Source organism: Strigops habroptila, chromosome 22 (genome assembly GCF_004027225.2).
Source record: "Strigops habroptila isolate Jane chromosome 22, bStrHab1.2.pri, whole genome shotgun sequence".
NCBI classification, from domain to species: Eukaryota; Metazoa; Chordata; class Aves; order Psittaciformes; family Psittacidae; genus Strigops; species Strigops habroptila.
In genome coordinates this window covers 585,671-609,778 of record NC_044298.2, presented here as the reverse complement: position 1 = coordinate 609,778, position 24,108 = coordinate 585,671, and the positions used below count along the sequence as shown (strand labels likewise).

Genomic DNA, 24,108 nt, shown 5'->3' with positions numbered 1-24,108 from the left:
CAGGACTCAGCCTAAGTCCTTGCAGCCTCCCAGGATCAAGGACAAGTACCGTGGCTCATTTTCATACCATGCTCTTTAAAGGTGTTTCCCTCTATAAGCAGATATAATGATTACTGCAGCTGAAATGCAAAAGATCTCTCCCGAGAATAGAGAGATGGATTTACTGGATACAGGGATTAACACTTAACTGTACCATCACTAGAGGGTGCCCTACGATTAGAGTTGCATTTTTGCTCTCAACCAAGATCCTGTTTTCAGACTCCTACAGCAGGAAGTGATATAAATTCTGGGACAACAACATTAACTTCTGCTCTCCTCTTGCAATGGCAGATGTCTGTGCAGGAGAACTGGACCAGCAAGTTAAATCACTAGAAAATTGAATTATACAGAAGTGACTCTTGTTCTGCTGACTTAGTTTGCTGAACCAACTTCGTGAGGAAGTGACGCAGTGCTGGCACGAAAGGACGGTGGGATCAGCCCTTCAAGCTGCAGCTTGCTGTAAGACAAGACACCTGCATCGATATGGCCATAGTTCTGTCTTTGCCATTTCCATGCCTTGTTTTAGTATCAGTGTTCAAACAACCCCGCAGAGTAGTTCAGACTCTGTAGGTAGGATTTGCCTCCTTGGTAGGGCAAAGATTCCTCAGAGTTCTCAAGCAGCTTATCACAAACATCAGTATCAGTGCAAGGAAAGAACTCAGCATGGGGAGCAGCAGGCAAAGAGAAAGACCAAATCAGACCCCTCTAAGCTTCAAGGGAAGTGCAACACAAAATGTGATGGGAGAGGGAGGATTGTAAGTAGAGCTCGGCTTTGTCATGGCCTTCTGCAGGGTGTGAACTTGAGTCCATCATCATCCACAATACCCACCTACTAGTGGTCTGGGGAACATTTTAAGTGGTCTACAACGTAGTAAATAGGTACCAGAGTTTCTCTTTTTAATCTGTCAGATCACATTAAAAGAGAAGTGCAAATTCTTGACTTCAACACATTTGCTCGAATGGCTGCAGGAAGGTAACTACAAGCTGGTTATCAGAAATGGGAGATGGCCACTTTCTAAGGTACTCAAGGTTTGACCCAACCGCTGATAAGAAAATCAAAGGCAGCTGGATTTTTACTCTAAACACCTCCTAGAAAATGAAGGAAATTAGCTTCACTGCCTGCGAAACGAACAGGGCACGTATCTGAAATTCTCTCACCCCAAAGATGACCAGTTGTCATCATTCAGTCAATACAAATAGAAACCTAATGGCTCCTTTAATGTAGACACTGTCCTCAGGACCTGAACACCTCAAGCTCCCCCAGAGCTTTTGCTGCCATCAGCATTAAGATTGTTGAACGAAGCTCTCTTACCTTCTTAACCTGAACCACTTTCAGATTGCTCGAGACTGGGGTTACATTTTAAATCTTCACTGGCTCAGATTCTGAGAATTATCATGCATGTAATTTTTTCACAGCCTTGAATTAAGTTGATGGTTTTATTTCGGGGGGCTACTCAGTAGTGGCAGCTCTGTATGGTTCTAGGTGAAAGGAGACAGTTTCCACTGGCATATCAGCAGCTTTCCAGTGGTGTTACTTACTCTGTGGTTTTGTACACGTCAGAGTAGAGCCCTGCCTTCTGGTACTTCTTCTTTGGGGGTCGAGGGGCTTTTTTCTCACGCTGGGCTAGAGCTGGCAAAGGCTGTTCAGCGTTTTCAGCTCCAGGTGGTTTCCCAAGGGCATCCTGTGGACTGGGAGGTTCAGCTGCTGGCTCAGAGAAACTGGAAGAAAAAGGAGAGATTGAAGATTCCCTCACCACAGTTCATGATGCCTCTCTAGAATCTGGTCAGCAGAAAAAGCAATGACCATGTTTCTGAATTAGTAGATGACACTGGTAGGTACAAAAATGCAATTCAGTGATGATCAAGTGGTGGTTAAGCACAATCGTAAGAAATGTAGGATCTTTTTATAGTAGTGTTATTAATAATTACATGAAGAATGTTGTTTGTACTCGTTACATTTATCCCTTGGAGTCTCAGTTGAGTAATGTAGAAGGTTCCAGACACAGTCTGTGAATCTAAATGCCTACATTACAGTATTCATTCCTGAAACACAAATAAGGTGGTTATTTTTCAGAACTATTCTGAAAACACACAGAGGAAGACTTAGGGAAGAGTTTGATCTGTTTGTATTGATGGTTTTGGGGATAAGCATGTGAAAATTAGACCAGAGGTAGATTACTGGTGTGATCCTTTACCAGCCACTGATTGCAGAGGTGCACACCTTAACTCCTCCTTGCTGCTTTGGTTTTACTCTTTATTTGCTGTATATCAACTGATCTCACCTTATGTTCTGTGTTGCTTCATAAGTATTTGTTTCTAATGCATAAGAGTACCAGTCTAGGATTCCCATGGTGCACGTAACTCTTCCAATCCCTTATTCCAACAGGATGAAGGGACAATCTTTGCTATGGTACCTCATCAGTAAATTTGTTACCAACTCATTAAAAGTATTCTTCACCAAGACAACCATAAAGCTTGCTTCACTTAAGACACAAACACAAAACCAACAGGTTTAGATTGCCTGAGATTCCACCCCATCTTGGGGTGTTCAGTAACTTAGGAAGACCCTAAAGCATGCTTAACACTGACATGTTAGTTTCCTCTACACTGAAAAGCAAATGTAACAAGCAGAGCTCATTACAGCAGGATTCTTTCATGGACTGAACTGATATAAAATCAATGATGACTATCCTGATGGTACAAAACTGTAAGGGAATTACCTCTTATTGCTCTCCTGTTCATCTTCTGGCAAAGGCTTTTGGCGTTTCCTGGCCTGTTCCTCTGCAAGCCACCTCTTCCTCTTCCAGCCTTTCCGGTGATCTGTATTCAAGTTCACGCTCTGCACCACAGCTTCAATCACATCTGTGATGGTATCAGGTCCCAGGTGTAAGGGGCTGCTGCTTTCTTCTCTCTTCTCTAGCTCCTGGCTGACCAGCCGAGCGGCCTGGAAAGCCTGCATTGAGACGACAGCCTGGAGCGGGTACTTCCGAGGCCTCCCTGGCCTGCGCTTCACAAAGTTATTCCCTGTCCGTGCCTGCCTCTGCAGCTTTTTGGCTTTCAGGATCTTATTGACGTGGTCCAGATTTTTTTTTGTTGCCAAGATCTTGTTATAATTGCACATTTTCCTCGCTTGTCGCTGCATGGCTTCAACCACGCTCCTCTTGAGGTGCCGTGGGGAGTAGCTGCTTGGTAGCCTGTCCGACAGAAGCGAGATGCTATCGCTGCAGGAGCTGCTGGGAACTGCTGGAGCTACAAGGCTGTCCTGTTTCCCCAGCCCTCTCTCCCGGTTGTGGTTGCGAGCAGGACTAGCTGATGGTGGAACAGACACATTTGCCATGACTGCTTCTAAGGTTTTGTCCAAAGTAGCCTGGCCTTCGTGCTGTGCCATGCGCTGCAGCAAGGTGTCCACTGGATCATCAGCACTTGCCAGCCTTCCTCCCCGTGCAGGTACTCCCATCACTGAAACACAAATACACACACACTGAGATACAACCAGGTGAGCTTGGAATGAAACCAGAATAGTTGGATAAGCTGACAGGCTTTTATACCCTCTAACTGCCCAGAACACTGGAGGAGAAGACACCGATTTCTGGAACACAAGTTCTAATGGGGAAGGGACCCAGTGATGCAGAAATGGAAAATCTACATTTTATATCAGCTTTAACACTCAATTATTTTCTCTTTATTCACACACAGTCCCCATTTCTTAGAGCTGCAGAAAAAGAGAGTTTCCAGGTCCACCACATAGAGTATGCTGTATCAAAAAGGGGTCTGTTCCAAACCAAGAGCTTCCCGAAGCTGGTTCTTGGTGATAGCATTTAATGAGAAGAAGCCCTGTTTTTTCTGGAATAAACTGGATGCTGCCTTCTCCTAAACAGATCACAATTGCATATTAACATTTACAGAATGTTACTGCTCCTTGGGGCCAGTTATTTAGATGAGATCTACTTAAAGCAGTGGGTCTGAGGCTGCAGACTGAAGGGCACGTGCTAGTGCAAAGGTAACTGGTAAGGGGAAGGCAACAGAATGGTTCTATAAAAGGGTTTCTGTCATTTGACAGGAGGGGGATGATGCATTAGCTGACAAGAGAAAGCACAAACAACTTCAGAGAGTGCACAACTTAAACAAGGAGGTTTTAAATCCTAAAATCCTCCTGTAAGCAACATTCTTCTTACAGGTTGGAAAAGGAACGCAGAAACATACTTATTTGTCAGGTCAGTGCTGTAAGCACTTGGAAAACTCAGGAACCTGAGCAGCTCCGGGAGAAGTGGAAGCATTTACACTTCCAGCTTTCGATTTGAGATGAAATAATAAAGAGAATTTACCCTTTGTTTTCTTCTGGTCTTTAAATACACGTGAGGATGGAGCTGAGAGTTCCTCACAGAAACACCACCCGCTCAGCACAGTGAGCTCTATGAACAGCTGCCCCATCCAGCGATCACCAAACTCTCCAACACATTTGGGCACCAAGTCTAATGGATGCCCTTGAACTAGTGCTTCTGTTTGGAACCTGATCCAAAAGGCTGGGACAACTGAAGGCTGTGATCTCCAAACCAGCTGCAGCCCTGGTGAGACACACTCGCAGCCCTCAGGAACAAAGCAGCTCTCTGACAAACATACTGAAATCCCACATGCATTCCAGATCCATGGAAATCCTAACAAAGACTCATCTTTTCAGCTGCATCATCAGTTCCATGACTTTGAAGTTGATAAACTTGTGATTCCTTCCATTCCTCTGCTCTCCTGCACAAAATCTGCCTGAACTTTTAACACCTTCCTATCCACGGATGTACACTGCCTGCAGTTGCCCCTTTAAAATGTGTAGAAGTAAGTTCAGGACAGAGAGGAAAAGAGAAAACACTTCCTCACTGTGATGACTTTCTTTAGCAGATGCTGATTAAAGCATCTGTTACAACTATCTGTTTAAAGGGACGAGGAAATAGCAGTTTTGGCACGTTCTTCCTATATGGAAATCCTAACTAGTTCTGGAAGTACCAACCCTTAGGATGTTTACTACAAATTGGTGTCTAAGAATGTCTGAATTCTGTTAACGGGACCTCCTTGCAAAAGAAAGCTCAAAACACATCAGGAGTACCTTGCCTTAGGGTCATTCATGATGAGGATGAGCTGCCTGTCATCCTCCATCACTTCAGCAGGATTCTCACGTGCTACCAAGAGAACATAACAGCAGAGCCCACCTTGATCCTAACAGTTATCTACCCAAGAGCAGAAAACTCTCTGCTTTCAGAACAGCACGGAAGTCAAGCTCTTCCCCATGGAGGAATTAATCTATTCATCTAATCCACTGATTAACTGGAGTGTCACAGGTCTTGCTAGCACTAAAGCACTGAGCTTCATGAAGACCAAGTGAGGAGCCAGACTCCATTCTGCCATAGTTATGCTGCTGCTTCTGGAAGCACCAGCTCAAGTTTCCCTATTCTACAACCCAATTTGCAGTACTTGTGTCCTAAAATGCAAGCAGAAAACCTCCCTATCTCCATGAACATATTGCTGCTCTTAAAGTTGCCCCAGCAATGCTGTCTCAGCTGTCTGTAGTAGCATGGGTCTTCCTGCAGCAGTGGTCCCGAAAATAAGGCCCCCAAACATGACTTGCCTGTAGAAGATGTGCTCTCAGATGTGGATCTCTTTCTGGAAGGGCTGCAGTTTGTGCTCTCTGACTGCCTGTGGGAAGGTTTGTCCTGTGTTGGCAAAGTGCCTGAAAAACAGATCAGGGAAGAGAAAAAGCACAAAAAGAATCGTTTCAGTCTGGCAGTGCCAATACAACAAGCTGTAGATGCTGAATATTCAAACTAAGGTTCCTCTGGTTTAGCTTTAGGAATATTTGCTTGCTATGATGCACACAGGTGGAGAAGGACAGAAATGGACCATCAAGAAGGAGTTTCTTGTAGGCTAATGGCACAGGTGGGACAGCAAACAAGCCATGAGGAGAAGCCACTTGATGTCATCAGAGCATTAGCTTTCATGTAAAAAAAGAAACCAACCCCCCCATTTTGCTACTTCAAACGAACCCCTCAGCTTCGTTCCCCTGCAGGTTATCTACACCAACCACTCTGCTCAAACCAGAGTCACCTACAGCAGGTCACTGCCGGGCCACTGTGTCCAACCTGACCGTGAGCACTGCCAGGGATGGGGCAGCCACAGCTTCTCTGGGCACCCTGTGCCAGCGCCTCAGCACCCTCACAGGGAAGAGCTTCTGCCTCAGAGCTCATCTCAGTCTCCCCTCGGGCAGGTTAAAGCCATTCCCCTTGGCCTGTCCCTACACCCTTGTCCAAAGCCCGTCCAACCTCCGCAGCCCGCGGTGTCCCCCTGCCCCCGGGTTGGAGCCCGCTCCCGGGGCAGAGGCGCGGCGCGGCCGGCAGGGGGCACCACCGCCCCGGGCCCAAAGCCGGGATGATTGACGGGAGCGGCATTCCTGGAGCCGGGAATGCCAACGGCATCCGGCCTGCATCAGCACCGCTGTGCCAGCGGGCCCAGGGAGCGACGGCCCCCCTGTGCTGGGCACTGCTGAGGCCGCACCTCGAATCCTGGGCTCCTCGCTACAAGAGAGACATTGAGGTGCCGGAGCGGCTGAGGGACCTGGGGGGTTCAGTTTGCAGTCACGCAATCATGGAATGGGTGGGGCTGAAGGGATCTTAAAGCTCCTCCAGCTCCACGGGCAGGGACACCTTCCACTAGAGCAGGTTGCTCCAAGCCCCTGTGTCCAACCTGGCCTTGAACACTGCCAGGGATGGGGCAGCCACAGCTTCTCTGGGCACCCTGTGCCAGCGCCTCAGCACCCTCACAAGGAAGAGCTTCTGCCTCAGAGCTCATCTCAGTCTCCCCTCTGGCAGGTTAAAGCCATTCCCCTTGGCCTGTCCCTGCATCCCTTGTCCAAAGCCCCTCTCCAGGTTTCTCGCAGCTCCTTTAGGTACTGGAAGACTGTTTAAGGTCTCCCCTTACGTCATATAAAAAACATCCAGCCACTTCCAACTGCCCTTAAAAGAAAGCAGCAAAACATAAAACTCCCAAATGCCAAAACACAGAGAAAAAACCCTTCTGTACATAAGTAGTCAGAGCAGGGAGGAGGCAGAAGGCACCAAAACAGGGGTAGCACCAGAAAAGCAGGAACATAAGCAGCGTGAGGAGGTTTTACTCATTCCTGGTAGCTGGTTGTTCCCTTGGCTCCTGGTCTGTGAAACATCAGTTACAAGTGGTTTTGGGCAAATGATTTCAACTCCAAGGGAGAAATTTAGGTAAGCAAGTATGGGAGGGAGGAGAAGCCATCAAACTGCCTTTACACATCAGAAGTAAGCAAGTAAGAGCACAAGCCACACTTCTGCCTTTCGGAGATCAACTTTGCTGGTAACGATTACAACAGAAGAGGATCAAAGTTATTCCCACAAACATCTGTAAGAATCAAGTACAGCCTGAAGTGACACTTAAGCCAGTAGGAATAAGTAGGAACAGCTTCTTCAAGTCCTAAATTTCACATGAGATCTGGGGTTTCCTGACTGTTATACACATGGCAAAGCTCACAGGTCCAAAGTGGAGGTCTTTGCCTTCAACAGCATCACTGCTCAGCCAGTTGTGCCTCAGCTTTGTCTGAGGCTATGAAGCAAGCAGTCATGACAAGGTTTGGTCTTAGGCATTCCCAGCAGCATTTAGTAACTGTTCTGAGGCACTGCTGGAGGCCTCAGGTCAGGGATTCAAAAGCTACGCTGCAGTAGAGATGATCAAACTAACTAAAACTGAATTCCAAAGGGAAAAGGAAACACTTTCTGAACTGGAAATGTTATTCACAATGAGCACCGAGAGCTTGTCTAAACCAACTCAACCAAACTTCACCCCAAACAGAAACACAGCTCTTAAAGGCTCAAAAATCAAGAGAAATTTTAACTCATTTCACCAGAAGGTTAAAATTCGGAAGGAAAAAGAAAAGACCTTTCCATGAGAAAGCATCCTCAGCATAACTTCACATACTGCTGTGCCAAAGGAATCTGCTGGGAAGAGGTACTTCCACAATCCATAAGCAGCTCTGGAGGAGCTGTACCAAATGCTGCACAGAGCAGGGTTTAACAGGACAGAGACCTCCCAAGCGAGAGCGAGAGCAGGGCTGGAATTCCACACCGGAGGATTCCTCCCCAGCCAGGGCTGTCCCTGCCCTCCTGCTCTAGCACGTTTGGTCCAACACAAACCAGCAAGGCCCAGGAAAGCACAGTTGGAGTCCTTACCTGTGAGCGGCTGGAGGGCCTTCTCCATGGAAGGCAGCGGCTCCTTCCGGAGGGGCCGGGAGAGGGGGGGCTCCTGCGCGCCGAACAGGCCGGGGCTCTCGGGCGGCTTTTTACGTCCATTGGCGCTGGCGGAGCCGGGGCCCCTGCAGCTGCCTATTGCACTTGTGAAAAGGTTCGTGTGCTCGTCGCTGCTGCCTGGCTCCGAGCTGGGGGTGAACCCCCCCAGGGACAGGCCCGGGGGGGTTTCTGCACAGTCTATCTGCAGCGGGGTCTGCAGGCCCAGCGCTAAGGAATTGGGCTCCGAAGGCTCTCTCCTGACCCACTGTTCGTCTCTGCTTAGCAAACCCTTGGAAGGTGAAAGGTGTGGACAGGACATGTGACATCTGTGTTTCTCTTTGTGTTTGTACCTCTCCCCAACAGCCTCCTTCCCAAACCTGTAGCGCTTCAGGGACTCCAGAACTGTTCGAGAAGAGCTATTGGCCGTTATAGTGTCCATGGAAACCTGCGGCTGCTCGGAAGAACGATGCTCTCTGTGTTTATGGCGATGTCTGTGCTTATGTTCGAGCATCCAGCCATAAGCCATCTCCGGTGGAACACTGGGGTACGTACTCATTGACAAGAGCGGAGTCCTGCTCGTGGTGAGGAAAGCCTCCTGGCGCAGGAGTTTATGCTTCTTCTTGTGGTATTTGGTGGGATTGAGAAGCAAATGGCCTGTATGCATGTACGAAGGTGGCGGCAAGGGGGTAGTAAAAGAAGGAGAAGGTGGAGGAGGATAAAGAGTTGGAGGGTACCTTCCATAATAACCTAAGCCTATGGGAGCAGCTGCAAGGGGAGAAGGAGAGTAAGGCATGCCATAAGAGGGGTAGAACCCGGTACTGGAGAGAGGAAAGCTCAGGCTATGCATAAAGGGCATTTCTGCCATCGCCTCCCGCATTTTGGGAGGCCTGCCTCTCTTCTTCTTTAAATCAGGTTTTCTAATGTAGTGCAAAGGATCTAAGGGAAAAGTAGGATGGGTATAGAAACTGTTGAAGTTTATCCGAAAAATGGTAGGCAGTAAATCTCGGGGTATAAAATGGTGACTTCGGTGGGTTATTCTGATTTCGCTCAGCCGGCTTATCAACTCCTCCAACTCGGCCAGGAAATCCGGGTCCTGCCTCCCTCGAAGCTGAGGGTACTTCTTTTTCCTTTTTCGCTTCTGCCTCTTCATTTTGTCATAACTAAGGTAGTCGTGGCTGCGGCGCTTGCACTTGTGCTTGTGCTTCTCTTTCAGGTTACTTAAAACGGTGGAAGTTTCGGGTGGGATGAGGGAAACGTGGTCAAACGAATGCCTCTTCTTCTTCTGCCCACAGAACTTCTCCGCTCGGTCTGAGGTACTGTTGTTGTCTGTCCCTATCCCGCTGTCGCTGGGGATGGTCTCGTCGCTGTGGGACTCGCTCACAGGGGAAGGGGTGGCTTCCTTCAGCGAGGTCAGCTCGCTCAGGTGAGAAGGAGAGTTTGGCAGCAGCGTTGGTGGAGACAACCTCCTCCTGCCCTTAGCAGCCTTCTTCATGGCGAGGGTCTGAACGACACCCCCCTGCCTGGAGTGGATGTGTAGGTACGGCACCGAGCTGGGCTCGATGAACCCGGCGTCGCTGCTCACGGGGCTCTGGCCCCCGCTCACTGCAGAAGCCTGGGAGCAAACTGGAGAGGGAAGGATCTCGGAACTGCTACCTGCTGGAGGCAGCAAGTGGGGAAGTACTTGTCCCAGTGATGTACCAGGAGCTTGTTGAGCAGACTTCTCCAGAACTGTCAAACTGGCCGAGCTGCTGGTTAAAATACCGTTGAGGACAGCTTTAGGTTTCCTTCCTCTCCTTTTTCCTATATAAATCGTTCCTTTCTTGCTGACATTTATTTGCTGGCCTAATTTGGACCCGAACGTGGCAGCAAGAGTGGACACGGTGTTGTGGAGTTTAGATTGCACTTTCCCTTTGTTATTTGGTTCCACTGTACTCGACAGAATCTGATTCAGGAGCTTCTTTCGCTTCAGAGTTTTCATCTTATTTATTTTCCGAATGATGGTTTTCATCAACTGCCCGTTATTTCTCTTGGCAACTTTTCGGTCTGAATCCGCTTCCAAATCACTCATGCTACAAAGAGCGGGCTTTTGGACTTCTTCTGGCCCTCGGAGCTGGTCCTTTCTCTCAAAGAAGTCCCCAGCTCGATGCTGGTCGCCTTCAGAACCCATCTTGCTCGAGTTCTCTGTGCCAACAAAAGGAGCCACAGAAAGAATCGGTGGCTTCATTTTAATCGAGGACCTGATCTGTCTTTTAGGCCTCCCTCTCTTTTTAGGGAAAGGTTGTCCTGGCAAGCTCTGTTTTAAGGAGGGAATTTCTACTTCAGGTTGCAAGATTGGAGGTTCTTGCTCCTCTTTTGACTGCACTGAAAAGACTTTTGATGCTGGGATCTTTAGAGTTCTTTTGGGGGGACCTTCGAGCTCTGGCATCTCCTTGGATTTAGGTCTTCCTCTTTTGGGTTTATACATGTCAGGTAAGAAATCATCTGACATACACAAACCAGAGGGTTTGTGAGTGCTGTAGAACTTTGGAGTTTGCTTGTCAGTCTCAGCTAAGAGTGCAAGAGACTGTCCATTAGCTTCATTCAGTTTTGGCAGCTGATGTTTGACAAAGTCATGCTCCACAAACGAAGATGTTCCTATGTTCTTCAAGAATTTGGCCTGCTCCAAATTACTGCTCGACAGTGCACTGTAGGAAATGTTCTTAAAAAGCTCGGACCTTTCTAGTTCTAGACCCTTTGGAGGTCGACACGTGTTTCTTGACACCACTTTAGTCCACCGTGGTTTCCTTCCTTTTCTTTTCTTTAAAGGTTTTGATTGCTGAGTAGCGCTCAGAGTCTTTGCTCCTTGGCAGGATTTCTCCGATGCAGCTATCGCACCGATCTTTAGGAACTGCTTGCTACTAAACAAGCTTGTAAAACTAACTACTGAAGGGGTGACAGTAGCATGAATGCTCGTTTCAGCTGCCAAAACGGGCTTTTTCCCTGTAGAAGGACTAGTTCTTGAAGTTTCTATGTAAGTAGCTTTTGAATCATTTAAGTCTTTCTCAGCACCTTTAAAATCGGTGCTCAGCGTGTGGTTCAATGTTCTGTTTATATTCAGAAGTGCACTGTCAGAGGAAAACTGAGTTTTGCCAATCTGATCTGAAATCCCTTCTAAGAGATCTGCTGTGGAACTTAAATGCAATGAGTTCGATGCTAACTGGGAAGATGTTGTTGAGAGGCTCCTGTTTAAGGTGGTAACAGACACTGTGGGTGAAGGCGATGGGAGATTGCCCTCTCCTACTGCACTAAAGGGGGACTTTGCTGTCGATACATCTGAAGCACCTCCTGTTCTGAAGTCTGGTGAAGTGCAATATACAGGAGGCTGTTTTTCATGCTTAGAAGTTTCATAAATCCCTTTTTCACTGGTTGAGTAAGCATCCTGTGGAATGCAGATTCCTTCGCTAAACATCTCTTTGCCTACATCTGCAATTTCCTTCCGGATTGAGAATTTTTCCAAGATGCTTTCTTTATTCTGTCTCGTAACATGCTTCTCAAATGTTTTGCTCGTAGTATTTTCCTTCAGTACATCTGTAGTCTCATGGCTTTCAAGGCTACCGAGGTTTGAATTGCAAGGAAGCTTAAAGGGCTCCGAGGCAGGCAGGAGAGAGTCTGCTTTCAGAGTTCCAGAGTCCTTGTTAACCAAACCAACTGGACTGCCAATTCCTGCAGGCTTCTTTCCAGAGTCCTTGCTAACCAAACCCACTGGACTGCTAATTCCTGGCATCTTCCTCCCTGAATCCTTGTTAACTGGTCCCACTGGGCTGCCAATTCCTGGTGTCTTCCTTCCAGAGTCTTTGTTGGTTGGAACTGTGGTACTGCCAGTCCCTGGCATCTTTCTCCCAGAATCCTTGTTAACCAATCCTGTAGGACTAGTTATTCCCAGCAACTTCTTCCCAGCGTCCTTGTTAATCAATCCTGCTGGAGTGCCAATCCCTAAAGGCTTCTTGACAGCCTCCTTGTTAGTCAATCCAGTTGGAGTGCCAATACCCTGAAGTTTCCTCCCAACATCTTTGCTGATTAATCCAACTGCAGAGCTGGTCACTGGCTGCTTCTTTCCAGAGTCCTTGTTACCTAACCCAGCCGGAGTGCTGATCCCTGGTGGCCTCTTCCCAGAGTCCTTGTTAACCAACCCAACCAGTGGGCCAAGCCCCTGTGACTTCTTCCCAGAGTCTTTGTTAACCAATATGGCTGCACTCCCAATCCCTAATGGCTTCTTCCCTGAGTCCTTGTTAACCAACCCAACAGCAATCCCAGATCCTGGCAATTTCTTTACCAAATCTTTACTAACTAACCCACTTGCAGTTAGAGTTCCTGGTAGCTTCTTCCCAGAGTCTTTAACCAAACCAGATGCAGTTCCATTTCCAGGCTTCTTCTGCTTTGTTTTGGAAGACTTTGAAGGAGGACAAGTTGCAATAAGTTGAGCCAATTTTTCTGTTACAGTTGTTGCTCCATTAATCTGGGTTCTATCCTTTAAGTCAGAATTATGGCTACTGATAAGAGTCGGAGGAGATGACTTTATATAATCTGTCATTTCAGAGTGCAATGGGGAAACTTTCTTAGGTAAAGGATTTGTTTCTACTTGTATACCTTCTTCCACATGTAATTCAACTGTTGCAACTTCTCCAGCTTTCTTGTAGGACTTTGAAGCATCCTAGAAGTCAATAAAAAAATAATCTTTAGGAACAGAGCAGAAAGTCTCCGAGCAACACAGTGTCTTTTTTATGTTGAGATGATTAATGCCTGCTTTTGATAAGAGGGGATCTACATAAACACACATGATCCTATTCATTCGAAAACAAATATATTTCAATGGACATGGTAAGGGATTTCTGATGTTAAGGAAACCCAAACTTACGCCCGGTCCTCAAATGTAGGGCCTGTAGGGACAGGACAAGGGGGAATGGCTCTAACCTGCCAGAGGGGAGGTTGAGACGACCTCTTGGGCAGAAGTTCTTCCCTGTGAGGGTGCTGAGGCGCTGGCACAGGGTGCCCAGAGAAGCTGTGGCTGCCCCATCCCTGGCAGTGTTCAAGGCCAGGTTGGACACAGGGGCTTGGAGCAACCTGCTCTAGTGGAAGGTGCCCCTGCCCGGGGCAGGGGGTTGGAGCTGGAGGAGCTTTAAGGTCCTTTCCACCCCAAACCAGGCTGGGATTCTACGATTCTCTATCATCTCCTATCAAGTCTGGTGTGAAATCCACACTTCTCACACTAGAAGCAAATGAGGAAGTGCAAAGTAGCCTCAGCTTCCAAAAGCTCAAAGAAACCTGTTTGTTACTGAAAATGTCGTTTGTTAATTCTCGAGAGCTACCAGCGAGCAAGTGGGATTCTTCCACATACACACACATTAACACGTAGCTGCTGTACCTCTGGCCAGGGCACAGGCTCCACTTCAAATGAGCATCCTGAAGAACCACAGAATTGTTTGTGTCATTGTGGCATCGATCTATCCTAGACAAGTGGCCCAAATAATAGTGACTGAAAGTGTGTTTGCTGTTTATTTTCACCACCAAGGCTTTGTGGTCTTTTCTAAGAGCAAGTTTTAGCTACCTACCAGGGGAAAAAGACAGACTTTGTGTAGTCTCAGGCTCATGTCCCAAGAATGGAAGGGATGACTTGAACATTTTCAGTCAGTGGCTGTGATTTCATCAGCAAACCTTCCTGTAGAGCTTCCCTCCATAACCAAGGGTAATAGCAAGAACTACAGAACATTGTGCTCAGCACTTTTCCACAGCAAGAAGGAGATGGAGCAAAAGGGCATGTTCCAACTTGCTTCACTGGGACTGTTTCAGAACTGCAGCAGGCTGTTACTATTGCTTCTCACCTTTCTGTTTTCTAAACCTTTAGCAATGCAACTCTGCTGTGCCACTGGCTACACCTACCTTGCAAGCATGGGTAAAGCATACACATGTGCTAAACTAACCAAAGCAAGGTTTGTGTTTATGTCTAAGGCTCAGGTTTTCAGGCTTGGCAAAGGTTCAGCAGCCACACAGCAATGTCTGTCACGGGCCACTCTTCTGAAAGAAAGAAATCCAGGTTTCATACTCAGTGTCAAAAGCAAATCAAAGAGTGGTTGGTTTTGCTCTTACAGGAACTTCTGTTTCTCTCCGCACTGGGAATCTTGGCCAGTTCCAGGTCTCTCTTTTCTGCTCTGATTTTCTCTCCAGAAGATGATTAACTTTTGTCGTGTACATGTTCCTGGAGGACTAATGGTGAACATACAAACTACCCACCCCCCCTCCTTCAGGATGGAGATAACCCTCTACTGGCATAACTGGAGACACTCTAAGTGTTAAAGAGTCCTTTCAGCACTAAGCTTGAGATGGAATCACAACTGTCAGACATGGGAATGCAAAGTATTTTCCTATTATTATAGTTTCTACATTGATATTCCCAGGAGGAGATTTCCACTGCTTCTCTTTGTGTCTTAGTATCCTGCCAGTATACTCCAGTATATGTATCTGTGAGTATACTGCAAGTGCTAAATTTTCAGTCTAATTCTTTATTCCTCCTTTAAGAGCACAGAGAATACAGCTTCACAGCTCAAAGTTTTGCCACACCTTGCTCCAAACTGGATATATTTGTTTTCCGCCCCCCTCCTCTCCATCAGTGAAAGATTAAAGGCTCAATTCCATTTTCTGAAGCAATTTGCAGTGCTAAAACTTGCTTTATTTCACTGCAGTAAGAAAAAGAACAGACAATCCCTCAGGTATTGTATTCCAAACATGCAATGGCTTTAATGGCTTTAAACCATGTTTACCATTTGCTTCCACAAAGCCACTTTTTAATCACACGTGCTCCAAGTCAGGATGTTGTAAAGTGTCATTTCAGCCAAAGTGCCAGCAGGGAACAGGCAGAGTTAAACAACCTGAAAACCATTTCACTACAGTCTGAGAGAGGAGCAGAGTATCTGAAGTGAATTTGCATTACTCAGGGATTTTAAACTACTTGAAGTAATGCAAGTTTAATGCAACAGCTCTGTGCTTCTCCCCGCTACAGACCGAGGTTGATCACCAGACAAGGAGCAGGAGTAACTCTGCTCAGAATAGCTGGAATTAAACAGTGATCTGGTATCAATGGCACCATCTAGAATATCAATAACATTTAATAAGATCAGTCCTATTTGTTTCCTGACTTTCTCATTTCCATCTGAAAGGTGATGGAGCTCTTGAAGAAAAACCTGATATAGACACACGGATGCCAAGGATGAAGAATCCATCCTGCCACCATCTGAGCTCACATATTAGTTACCCTCCCTGGTTAAACGTCCCAGGGCATGATCTCCTGATGCAAGGGGAAGTTTCCACACCTAACTGGTTTCTATGCTAGTAAGAGATTTCCAGTTGCAAGTCCCACCTTGATTTGGACATCAAGAGAGATCAGTGACTTGGACAGTCCCCGTTAGCCCAAAACTCCACTCACTGCAATAATGAAACCAAACTCATGTGCATAATGACAAACTGGGACGTGCTCTTCCAGTGTTTGCACAAGATGAAGTTAGAGAAAACATTAGAAGTAATAAGCTTGTTCTTAAATGGAAGAATGTAAAATAAAGGCCACAGCCGAAGTTTTAAGTCATATAATGAACCAGTTGAGAATTTCTTCTTTCTCTGACTGAAAATGCCTTTTTGTTTGTAAAGGAGGAAAGAACCCAATGCAGTTGCATGGTAAGAGCCTGGAAAAAGTAATTATAGTCACTGTGTGTGACATCCAGCACACTTGTTCTTGCAGGGCATCATTTACTATTTCCCTTTGAAGATTCTCTTCCTCAAGGAAAACTTAAGTCTGGGTACACCATGGGAAGGAAAAAGGTTTGGGTATGTCAGAGGGACATTGTCTAGTACAAGTTAAAGGAATTTTCCTTCTCTTTGGATAGGACCTACCTCAGGAGATATGCCAGGACAGACTGATGCAGGCAGCCTTACAAAAACCCTTCAGCCTTAGGAGCCTTTGAGAGAGGAGCCCCATGAGCTTCAACCCGTGCAAAGGAAGGGCTCCAACTTCAGGGACTCGTATTCCCTGTTGTGAAGGGAACAGGGCCACAACAAGGCCACATACATGAACAGGACATGGGAGAATGGCTTTAACTTGTCAGAGGGGAGACTGAGATGAGCTCTGAGGCAGAAGCTCTTCCCTGTGAGGGTGCTGAGGCGCTGGCACAGGGTGCCCAGAGAAGCTGTGGCTGCCCCATCCCTGGCAGTGTTCAAGGCCAGGTTGGACACAGGGGCTTGGAGCAACCTGCTCTAGTGGAAGGTGTCCCTGCCCGGGGCAGGGATTGGAGCTGGAGGAGCTTTAAGGTCCCTTCAACCCAAACCACTCTGGGATTCTATGATACATAAGGCCCATGCAAGGAAAGGGGGAGAGATAAATATGCACTCATAAGGAAACACAGACCAGTGCAAGACAAATGGCAGTGTAGGGAAAAACCTCAGCTTTAAATCAGAAGGCAACAGGAGACAAGAGTGTGGACGGTCTATTCTACCATTTGATTAGTTGGCAAATCATGTCTATTGGAATAAAGAGCAGGCTGTAACAAAGCCCTTCTAACATTCAGCATCTCTGCAACTGCATTTCGAATTCTTGCCATTTATCCTCTTTTCCCTATCTGTTATTGCTGCTCTTACTTGTTACATCATGCAGATCATAAAAAGAAGACAACCTCAAGGCAGGGCTATCTCCTTACACCTGGAAAATACCTGGCACACCTCTCGAGCCACTCCATTTTCATGCAGTTTATTGTGGGGCTGTTTGCTAACACATCTGGAGAAGTATTTTTCACTTTGCAGACACTGCTCACTATGTTCAGCCCAGAGTATCAGTTAAACCACAGCAAAACCAATGCTTCTAACAGGTAAGAAAACGTAAAGCCAAGCACTAGAGATGAGCACAGCAAATACACAGCCCCATTTAAACAGAGACAAGACCCCCCTCCACTTCTTCTGTACAAAGGATTACAAATTAGCTGTTACTTTCCAGACATGTACCCACGATGTTCACTTCGAGTTAACATGGGAATTATCTTTTATTCCTGTAAAAACCCAACACTGACAAGCTGCAGAAGGGCAAAGCCATTATTCCTTGTCAATGGAAATGAAACCAAACCATTTCCAACTTCAGAACCTTCCACACCAGAGCTTACATGGATAAACAGTTTGTAGAACATGGCTGTGCAGAGATGCTAGAAACTTTTCAATAGGGTTTAAGTTTGCTATGACTTGCAAAACACTGCATAAACACCCTACTGGGACTAAGGGACACGGTTTAGTGGTGGACTTGGCAGTGCTAAGTTAACAGTTGGACTTGATGATCCAAAAGGTCTTTTCCAGACTCAATGATTCTATGATTCTACTCACTTGTTTTGAAGGACAGTGCTCATTCTTCTCATCTGTCATCTTCCCACTCTTGGGAGCCCTTCGTGGTTGCTTGATGCTGGTTTTTATAGCAGGCCGGCACACATAGTTCTCCAGGTTCTTGGGAGGCTTTTTCGTTCGCTTTGCCTGCAGCCCAATCTTCAGCTTCAGGTTCCCCTCGGAAAAGTTTGTTTCTTTCACTGAAAACTGTTGCCGGGCCTCAGTGAGAGCCTCGTTCTTCCCATCCTCAGCACTGTTCCCCTCCCGGTTCTTCTTCTTACTGTCGTCTTCTTCCTTGGTACAACTTTCCAGCTCTACTTCTCCTTTTCCCACCAAGGTGCCAAGGTTTACCACAGAGGGGCTTTTCCCAGAAAACCCTTCAGAATCAGAACCCAAGCCTAACATAGCAGTATTCCGAGGGTCCATCACAGGAAAATATGCCTTCAGGTAACTGCAGGGAAGATTTAGAGAGATATGTTCCACAGAAGATCTGTTCTACTACTGGCAGTCAGCATCTTTTACCCTGCAGAAGGAAAAGCCAGAATTAACCTTTGATTTTCTAGCAGGAATTAAATGAATATTAAAACCAATCCAAAAGCAAACGATCCTATTGTAGACAACCAGTTACTCAGCTGAAAACACCAACCTGTCCTGTAACCTACTACACAAATACAACTTATTGTAAAGCCACTTTTAAATGACTGGTGAAAAATCAAACCGAGGTGATTATTGTAATGTCATTTCCAATTCATCCCCAGGACACTTCAAATAATGGTGAAGGCTTTTAATATTGACCATCAAAGTATTTTCTCTATTTAAAACCAGAGCACAGCTACTCCTGGTTCTGCCACTCTTAGTCTGGACCTACTGCAACAGTTGCACCTAAGGAATGATGTAGCTAATGAAACCTATGCTAAAGCATCCAAAACCCAGAAACAATCCCATTTTCATCACCTGAGCCCCCAGGAAAGTTGAGTTTAACCCAAGTTACGCACTGGTTTGCAAACGTGCCACAAAAGCTGCTTGTTAGTTAAGAACTTTCCACAATCCAGGAAGAAGGAGAGGAGAACCGAAGGAAACCCACAGAACAACCCCACCAAACACATGCACACACCGATTTGTACTTCCTGGAGCATGGGAACAGAGAAATCCACACTTCCAGCAGCACACACATGGTTCTTTCCTATTTAACGTAAGATATTAGAGGGAACTTTTTCATCTTAACTAAAGCAACAGTTGATTTCACCCAACTTGCTAATGCCAGGGCTTCAAATCCCAACCACTTGTGCAGTGTGTTCTCCTTTCCCATCAAGCCCTCAATCCATTAGGCTACAGCACGTCAACACACACACACAAACTGTCCAGCAGTAAAATAAGTCTAAACTCATGCATGAAGCTTTATTATTCAAGTTCAAGAATAAGAGAGAATCCTACAGGCCACCACGGAGCTCTCAAATCCATGGTCACACCAGTGTTTCCTTCCCTAGGGCCTGGGGTCCACAACAGCTACACCCCTTCAGTTGTTTTCTTACATATACAATTGAGTAAGCTTAAAATCTGAAACCAAATTAAACTGAAAGAGCACCATCTATACTGCTGTACTTAGCTCCAAATGTACTTAACAGCAAGACCTGAAGCAATTCTTCTTATATACTGACCTTAGAACCTGCAAGACCATGACAAAGCGCGCACTGAGAATTAAAGACCTGTGTTAAAGCATTGTTCTGCAGTAACAGCATCAGTAACAAGCCTAGAAACAAAGGCACAAACTGATGCCTCTCATAAACACATAGCAGGTCATTTTATTTAGCCATTAATTCCTCTCTACCCAGGCAACAAAAATGCTAATCCTGGAGCTCAGCATCGTTCTGCCTCCATCACTGTCACCTCCCCTCTGACTCCCCAGTTACTCCACTCTGATTCACAGAAAACCCGACAACTGGATCATTCCCTAAGCACGAGCTGATGAGATCTCACCTCTTTGAGGCTCCACAACGCTGCTGCTTCCCCACCTGACCAAGTTCAAGCTTCCTGGTGTTGTCCTCAAGGTGTGGGTAACTGCACCTTGGTTCTTCACTTGTTCCTGCTCCTCGGTGCTTCTGTTTCACCAGCGACAACATTCCATCGCACGTGTGCTTTTCTTCATCCCTCCCCCTTTTATTTAAGTAACACCACTGCTTTCTCTGTGCTACTCTTCACACTTTGCCTACAGGATCTTTATCATTCTTCTTGCAGCTCCTGCCTTAAAATCTCCATGTGCAAATGCAGCCACATGATGACTGCCACAGTTCAGAGGCAGCGACACAAGACTGAGCTTCCTGGATTAAGAACCATCTTGTATCAAATCTCTACACAGCCTTACAAGTGATGATCAAGACATGCCTTAACCATCACCCCAAGAAGCAAACCACATCAAACTGCCAGTCTCTCATCCAGTAGATTCTGTAGGTCTCAAATCCCTCCTGGAATCATTCTTCCCCATAAGATTAACTAGGAAGCATTTTAACAGCCGCTTTGACATGTGCTACCTAGAACTAAATGCTGTTCATGAATGATTGTTCTAATGCCATTTACAGGTTTCACACTTTTTAGTCATTCTTATTTCCCTGCTGACACATCCAAAGCCCTTTCTGTCCATCATCTCCTAAGATTTCTGTACCAAGGGCTGACTTCCATGGCAGGCTCCTCAATACATTTCCCCCCATCCCATTAGCAATATTAAATGAGATTTTGTTTTCCTCTGCCCAATTTACTACAGATCTTCACTTCTGCTACTGCTCCTGTTGACAAAAAAACATCCAGGGATTTTCCATTTGGAAGGTATTTTTCTTTCGCTAAGCTTCGGCTCCAAGGGATGTCCAAAAATCCAGCTGAGTGTTTGAAATCCCAAACCATTCCTAGTAAGTCTTTGGCCTCCTAGAATTGCTTCTCATAGGCCTTGTCTTCTTTCTTCTGCTGTGGAAGTCAGCTACCACACTCAGAAGTTCTTTCTCAAAAAGAGAGTGAAATGTACCCTAAAACCCCAGCGTATTTCTCCACAAAGCAGCACTGGAGGTCACTGAAATGGAAGTTCAAGGACCTTGGGACAAGAAATGGGAGCAGGACACTGATGTTGTAGGAAGAGGTGCATGATGACACTCCAAGCACGCCCCAGTGGGAGGGAAACTTTGTAGGCAGATGTGATGTTTCTTCTGGTGTCTTAACCTCTGGTGCTCTACCTTGACTGAAAAGGCTGGAAGCACAAGATTCCCTTTGGACTTGCCTGATAATTTTGATGTTTCACTGTCCATATGCAAATCAACATGAAATTGCCAAACACTGTATAACAAACCCCATATTTAATCAGACCAAAGGGTCACTTAGCCTTAAGCTGTTAGACCCAACATCAGACAAGGGACATAGTAACCCACTGTTCCACTTTCAGTGTCTGAAGGGGGCTGCAAGGATGCTGGAGAGGGACCTTCATCAGGGACTGGAGTGACAGGACAAGGGGAATGGCTTTAACCTGCCAGAGGGGAGACTGAGATGAGCTCTTGGGCAGAAGCTCTTCCCTGTGAGGGTGCTGAGGCGCTGGCACAGACTTTTCCCAGAGAAGCTGTGGCTGCCCCATCCCTGGCAGTGTTCAAGGCCAGGTTGGACACAGGGGCTTGGAGCAACCTGCTCTGGTGGAAGGTGTCCCTGCCCGTGGCAGGGGGTTGGAGCTGGAGGAGCTTTAAGATCCCTTCAACCCAACCCATTCCATGATTCCACCTTTAACTCCTGCCATAACGTGCAGACAAGGCCTTTGGTTACACCAAGAACCCAGGGCCAGGATGGCCACACACCACATAAGCTGTGCGGCGCAACAGGTAATGCCAGGATACAGAAAATTAGGAACAAATCCAGGTTTTGCTTTCACAGCCTATGGAATTCTCCTTCCTTCTCCTTTCATTCTGAGGTGCGCTCGGCTTACAGGTTCTAACTCCGAAAAAGTCAGCTCTCAGACGTTTGGTTTTCCCTTTTGGAAGCTGAGAGATGAAATGCACGACCCCAGTGGCGCAGAAGAAACGCATCCCCAATGGTAAACGTCCTCCTCGTGCCAACACCAAGTTACTTGAATTAAAAGTCAACAATCCATCCGACAACAATACCCATTTCAAACCAACTGTAATTCAGTAACTATCAGTGCTCCTTCCATTCTTTTCTTGTGACAACAAGCATTACAATTTCTATCCATAAGCCCATCCCTTGCATCAAGTGTTCAAACTGCTTTTTGTATCCTCGAGGACAGTTTAAACTTCTGCAAACAACTGAAAACAAGCTGCTGCTTCTTGTAAATCATGACTCAAGTCATTCTCCTGTTTATTATCACTCAAACATTAAGTGCTTTCTAGATGCTGTTGACTGTCTGCGCCAATCAAACGCAACTGAAGTCCAAAAAGTTGTGGTAACTTTGGCTGTAAAACGGAACCAAGATTTGTCTTTACACCTAAACACAGACCCCCTCAAAATAATAAACCCAAAGTCTTATTATACGGCGTAGAAAAGCTACTGAAGCTTTCATTTTCAAGTACAAATGCTGCTTAAGAACTCAAGTGTGCAGACAGATGATGATTTGAGAGCCCATCTCTACCCATATGTTCAACCAGCTGCTAGAACTTCCCCATTCACGCAGAGGCAGAAGCACCAGCGATGGGCTGGAGGTCCTCAAGGATGACCATGTGAAACCCAATCTTTCAGGATTCACCAAACCCCCCTGCATTCTTTGGCAAACATTGCTTTGCAGGTGCAGTCTGTATCAGTGCACGGAAAACAAGCAAAACAAACACCAGAACATGCAAACGACGTGTCTGACAATGGAAACTAAGTGGATTTAAATGTCAAGTCCCAGAGCTTCAGCACACATCCATCCCTGCTCCCCAGATCTCTCCTAACAAGCCTGGAAAGCCAGTGCAAGAACCCACTACCTCAAGCTTGGCTCCTGACAACACACAACTACCAGGAGAGTGAATGCGTGTCCTGAGGCCATCTGATGGGAACCCACATTCCGAGTGCTTTCTAGTTCTCTGCTCCGTAATTAACAGTGTGAAGGAACCACAAACCAAGGGTGAAACCCAGAAGTTAGGAAGTCAGGAGGCTATCTAACACTAAGCAAAGGACAGCAACACCTTGGCTTCTCAGCCGAGAGGTGGGTAAGGCTAAGGTGCATTAGGTACAACCACCTCATCCCAAATTACCGGTTGCTTCAACTAAAAGAGCATAAAAACGCAACAAAAGTGAGATTTCTGCAGCACGAAGGAGGGAATCGCAGGCAGAAAAGCCCACAAGGCACTGACCCATCAACAACATCCAACAAGCAGAACGCCACAGCCATGTACAGAGCCCCCCCCCCCCGCAGCACCGCCACCACCGAGGGGCCGGGCCCCGCGCCCCCACGCCCGGCCCCACACAGCCCCCAAGTTCGGGGCTGTGGAACAGACCCGATCCCGGGGAAACTCCCTGAATCCCGCCGCGACACCGGCGACCCCCGGGGCCGGGCCGGGGCTGACCCGCGCCCGCCGCCCCCCGCCGCGGCACCGGGCCAGCTGTCAGGTGATATCCCGCCCCCCCCCTCCCCGCGCCGCGGGGCCGACACAACGCATGAGCGCGGCTGTCAGGCTGCCGGCACCCCCGCAGGGCACGGCCCCGGCCGTCCCGCCGGCACTCGGGCCTCCCGCGGGCCCCGCTCCCGCCGCCGGGACCCCCCGCGCCGCGTCGGGCCCCGCTGTGGCAGGGATACCCCGCCTCCCTCCCCGGCGCGGGCCCGGCTGTCAGGGATCCCCCGCCCCCTCCTGGCGCGGGCCCGGCTGTCAGGGATCCCCCGCCCCGCTTCACGCAACGGCCCCGCCGGGGTCCCCCCGCTCCAACTCCGGCCGCGGGCACTGCCGAGCCCCCCCTCCCCCGCCGCGGCCCCGCGCACTCCCGCCGCCGCCGGGGACTCACCCCGCCGCCGCCGCCGCCGCCGCCCCGCCGAGCCCCCGCCGCCGGGGCTGCCCCGCGACCGGGCCCCGCGACCGGGGATGCGGGGCAGCGGCGGGGCGGGGCGGGGCGGCCCCCGCGGCGCGGCTCCCCGGCCGGGCTCCCCTCCCCCCGGGCTCCGGGCCTGAGGCGGTCCCAGTCCCCGCCCGACGCCCCGCTCGCTCGCTCGCTCCGCTCCTCACCGTGTCAGCGACAACACGACCGGGGCCGAGGCCGGGCTCCTCCGCGCCGCATCGTTCCCGGCCGCCCGCGCGGACGGGGCCAGGGCGGGACCCGCAGGGACCGGCCGCCGCTTCGGCCCTGCTCCGAGCCGAGGCAGCGAAACCAAAATGGCGGCGGCTCCTGCTCCACCGCGAGCGAGCGCCCCGGCCGCGGCCACGCCCCCCCGGCGCGGCCACAC

General features: G+C 48.0%; 1 protein-coding gene across 10 annotated transcripts in view; it reads right to left on the bottom strand.

Annotated features, from left to right (window-relative positions):
- ASH1L (ASH1 like histone lysine methyltransferase) overlaps positions 1–24,095 on the bottom strand; it is a 46,444-nt gene extending 22,349 nt beyond the window's left edge. For 3 of the 10 annotated variants that reach the window (XM_030474223.1, XM_030474224.1, XM_030474232.1), the window contains exons 1-6: positions 23,891–24,095; positions 17,715–18,234; positions 8,271–13,017; positions 5,654–5,755; positions 2,760–3,498; positions 1,579–1,758 (exon numbers count right to left, since the gene is read on the bottom strand). In XM_030474223.1, coding sequence (XP_030330083.1) covers positions 1,579–1,758; positions 2,760–3,498; positions 5,654–5,755; positions 8,271–13,017; positions 17,715–18,137 — 6,191 coding nt within the window. In that variant the 5' untranslated portion in view covers positions 18,138–18,234; positions 23,891–24,095. Of the gene's footprint in view, positions 1–1,578; positions 1,759–2,759; positions 3,499–5,653; positions 5,756–8,270; positions 13,018–13,728; positions 14,379–15,121; positions 15,230–16,985; positions 17,582–17,714; positions 18,235–23,890 lie in introns of those variants that run through there. The other 7 variants (XM_030474228.1, XM_030474231.1, XM_030474227.1 and 4 more) reach the window with 7 other exon arrangements.
- Positions 24,096–24,108: the final 13 nt, after the last annotated feature.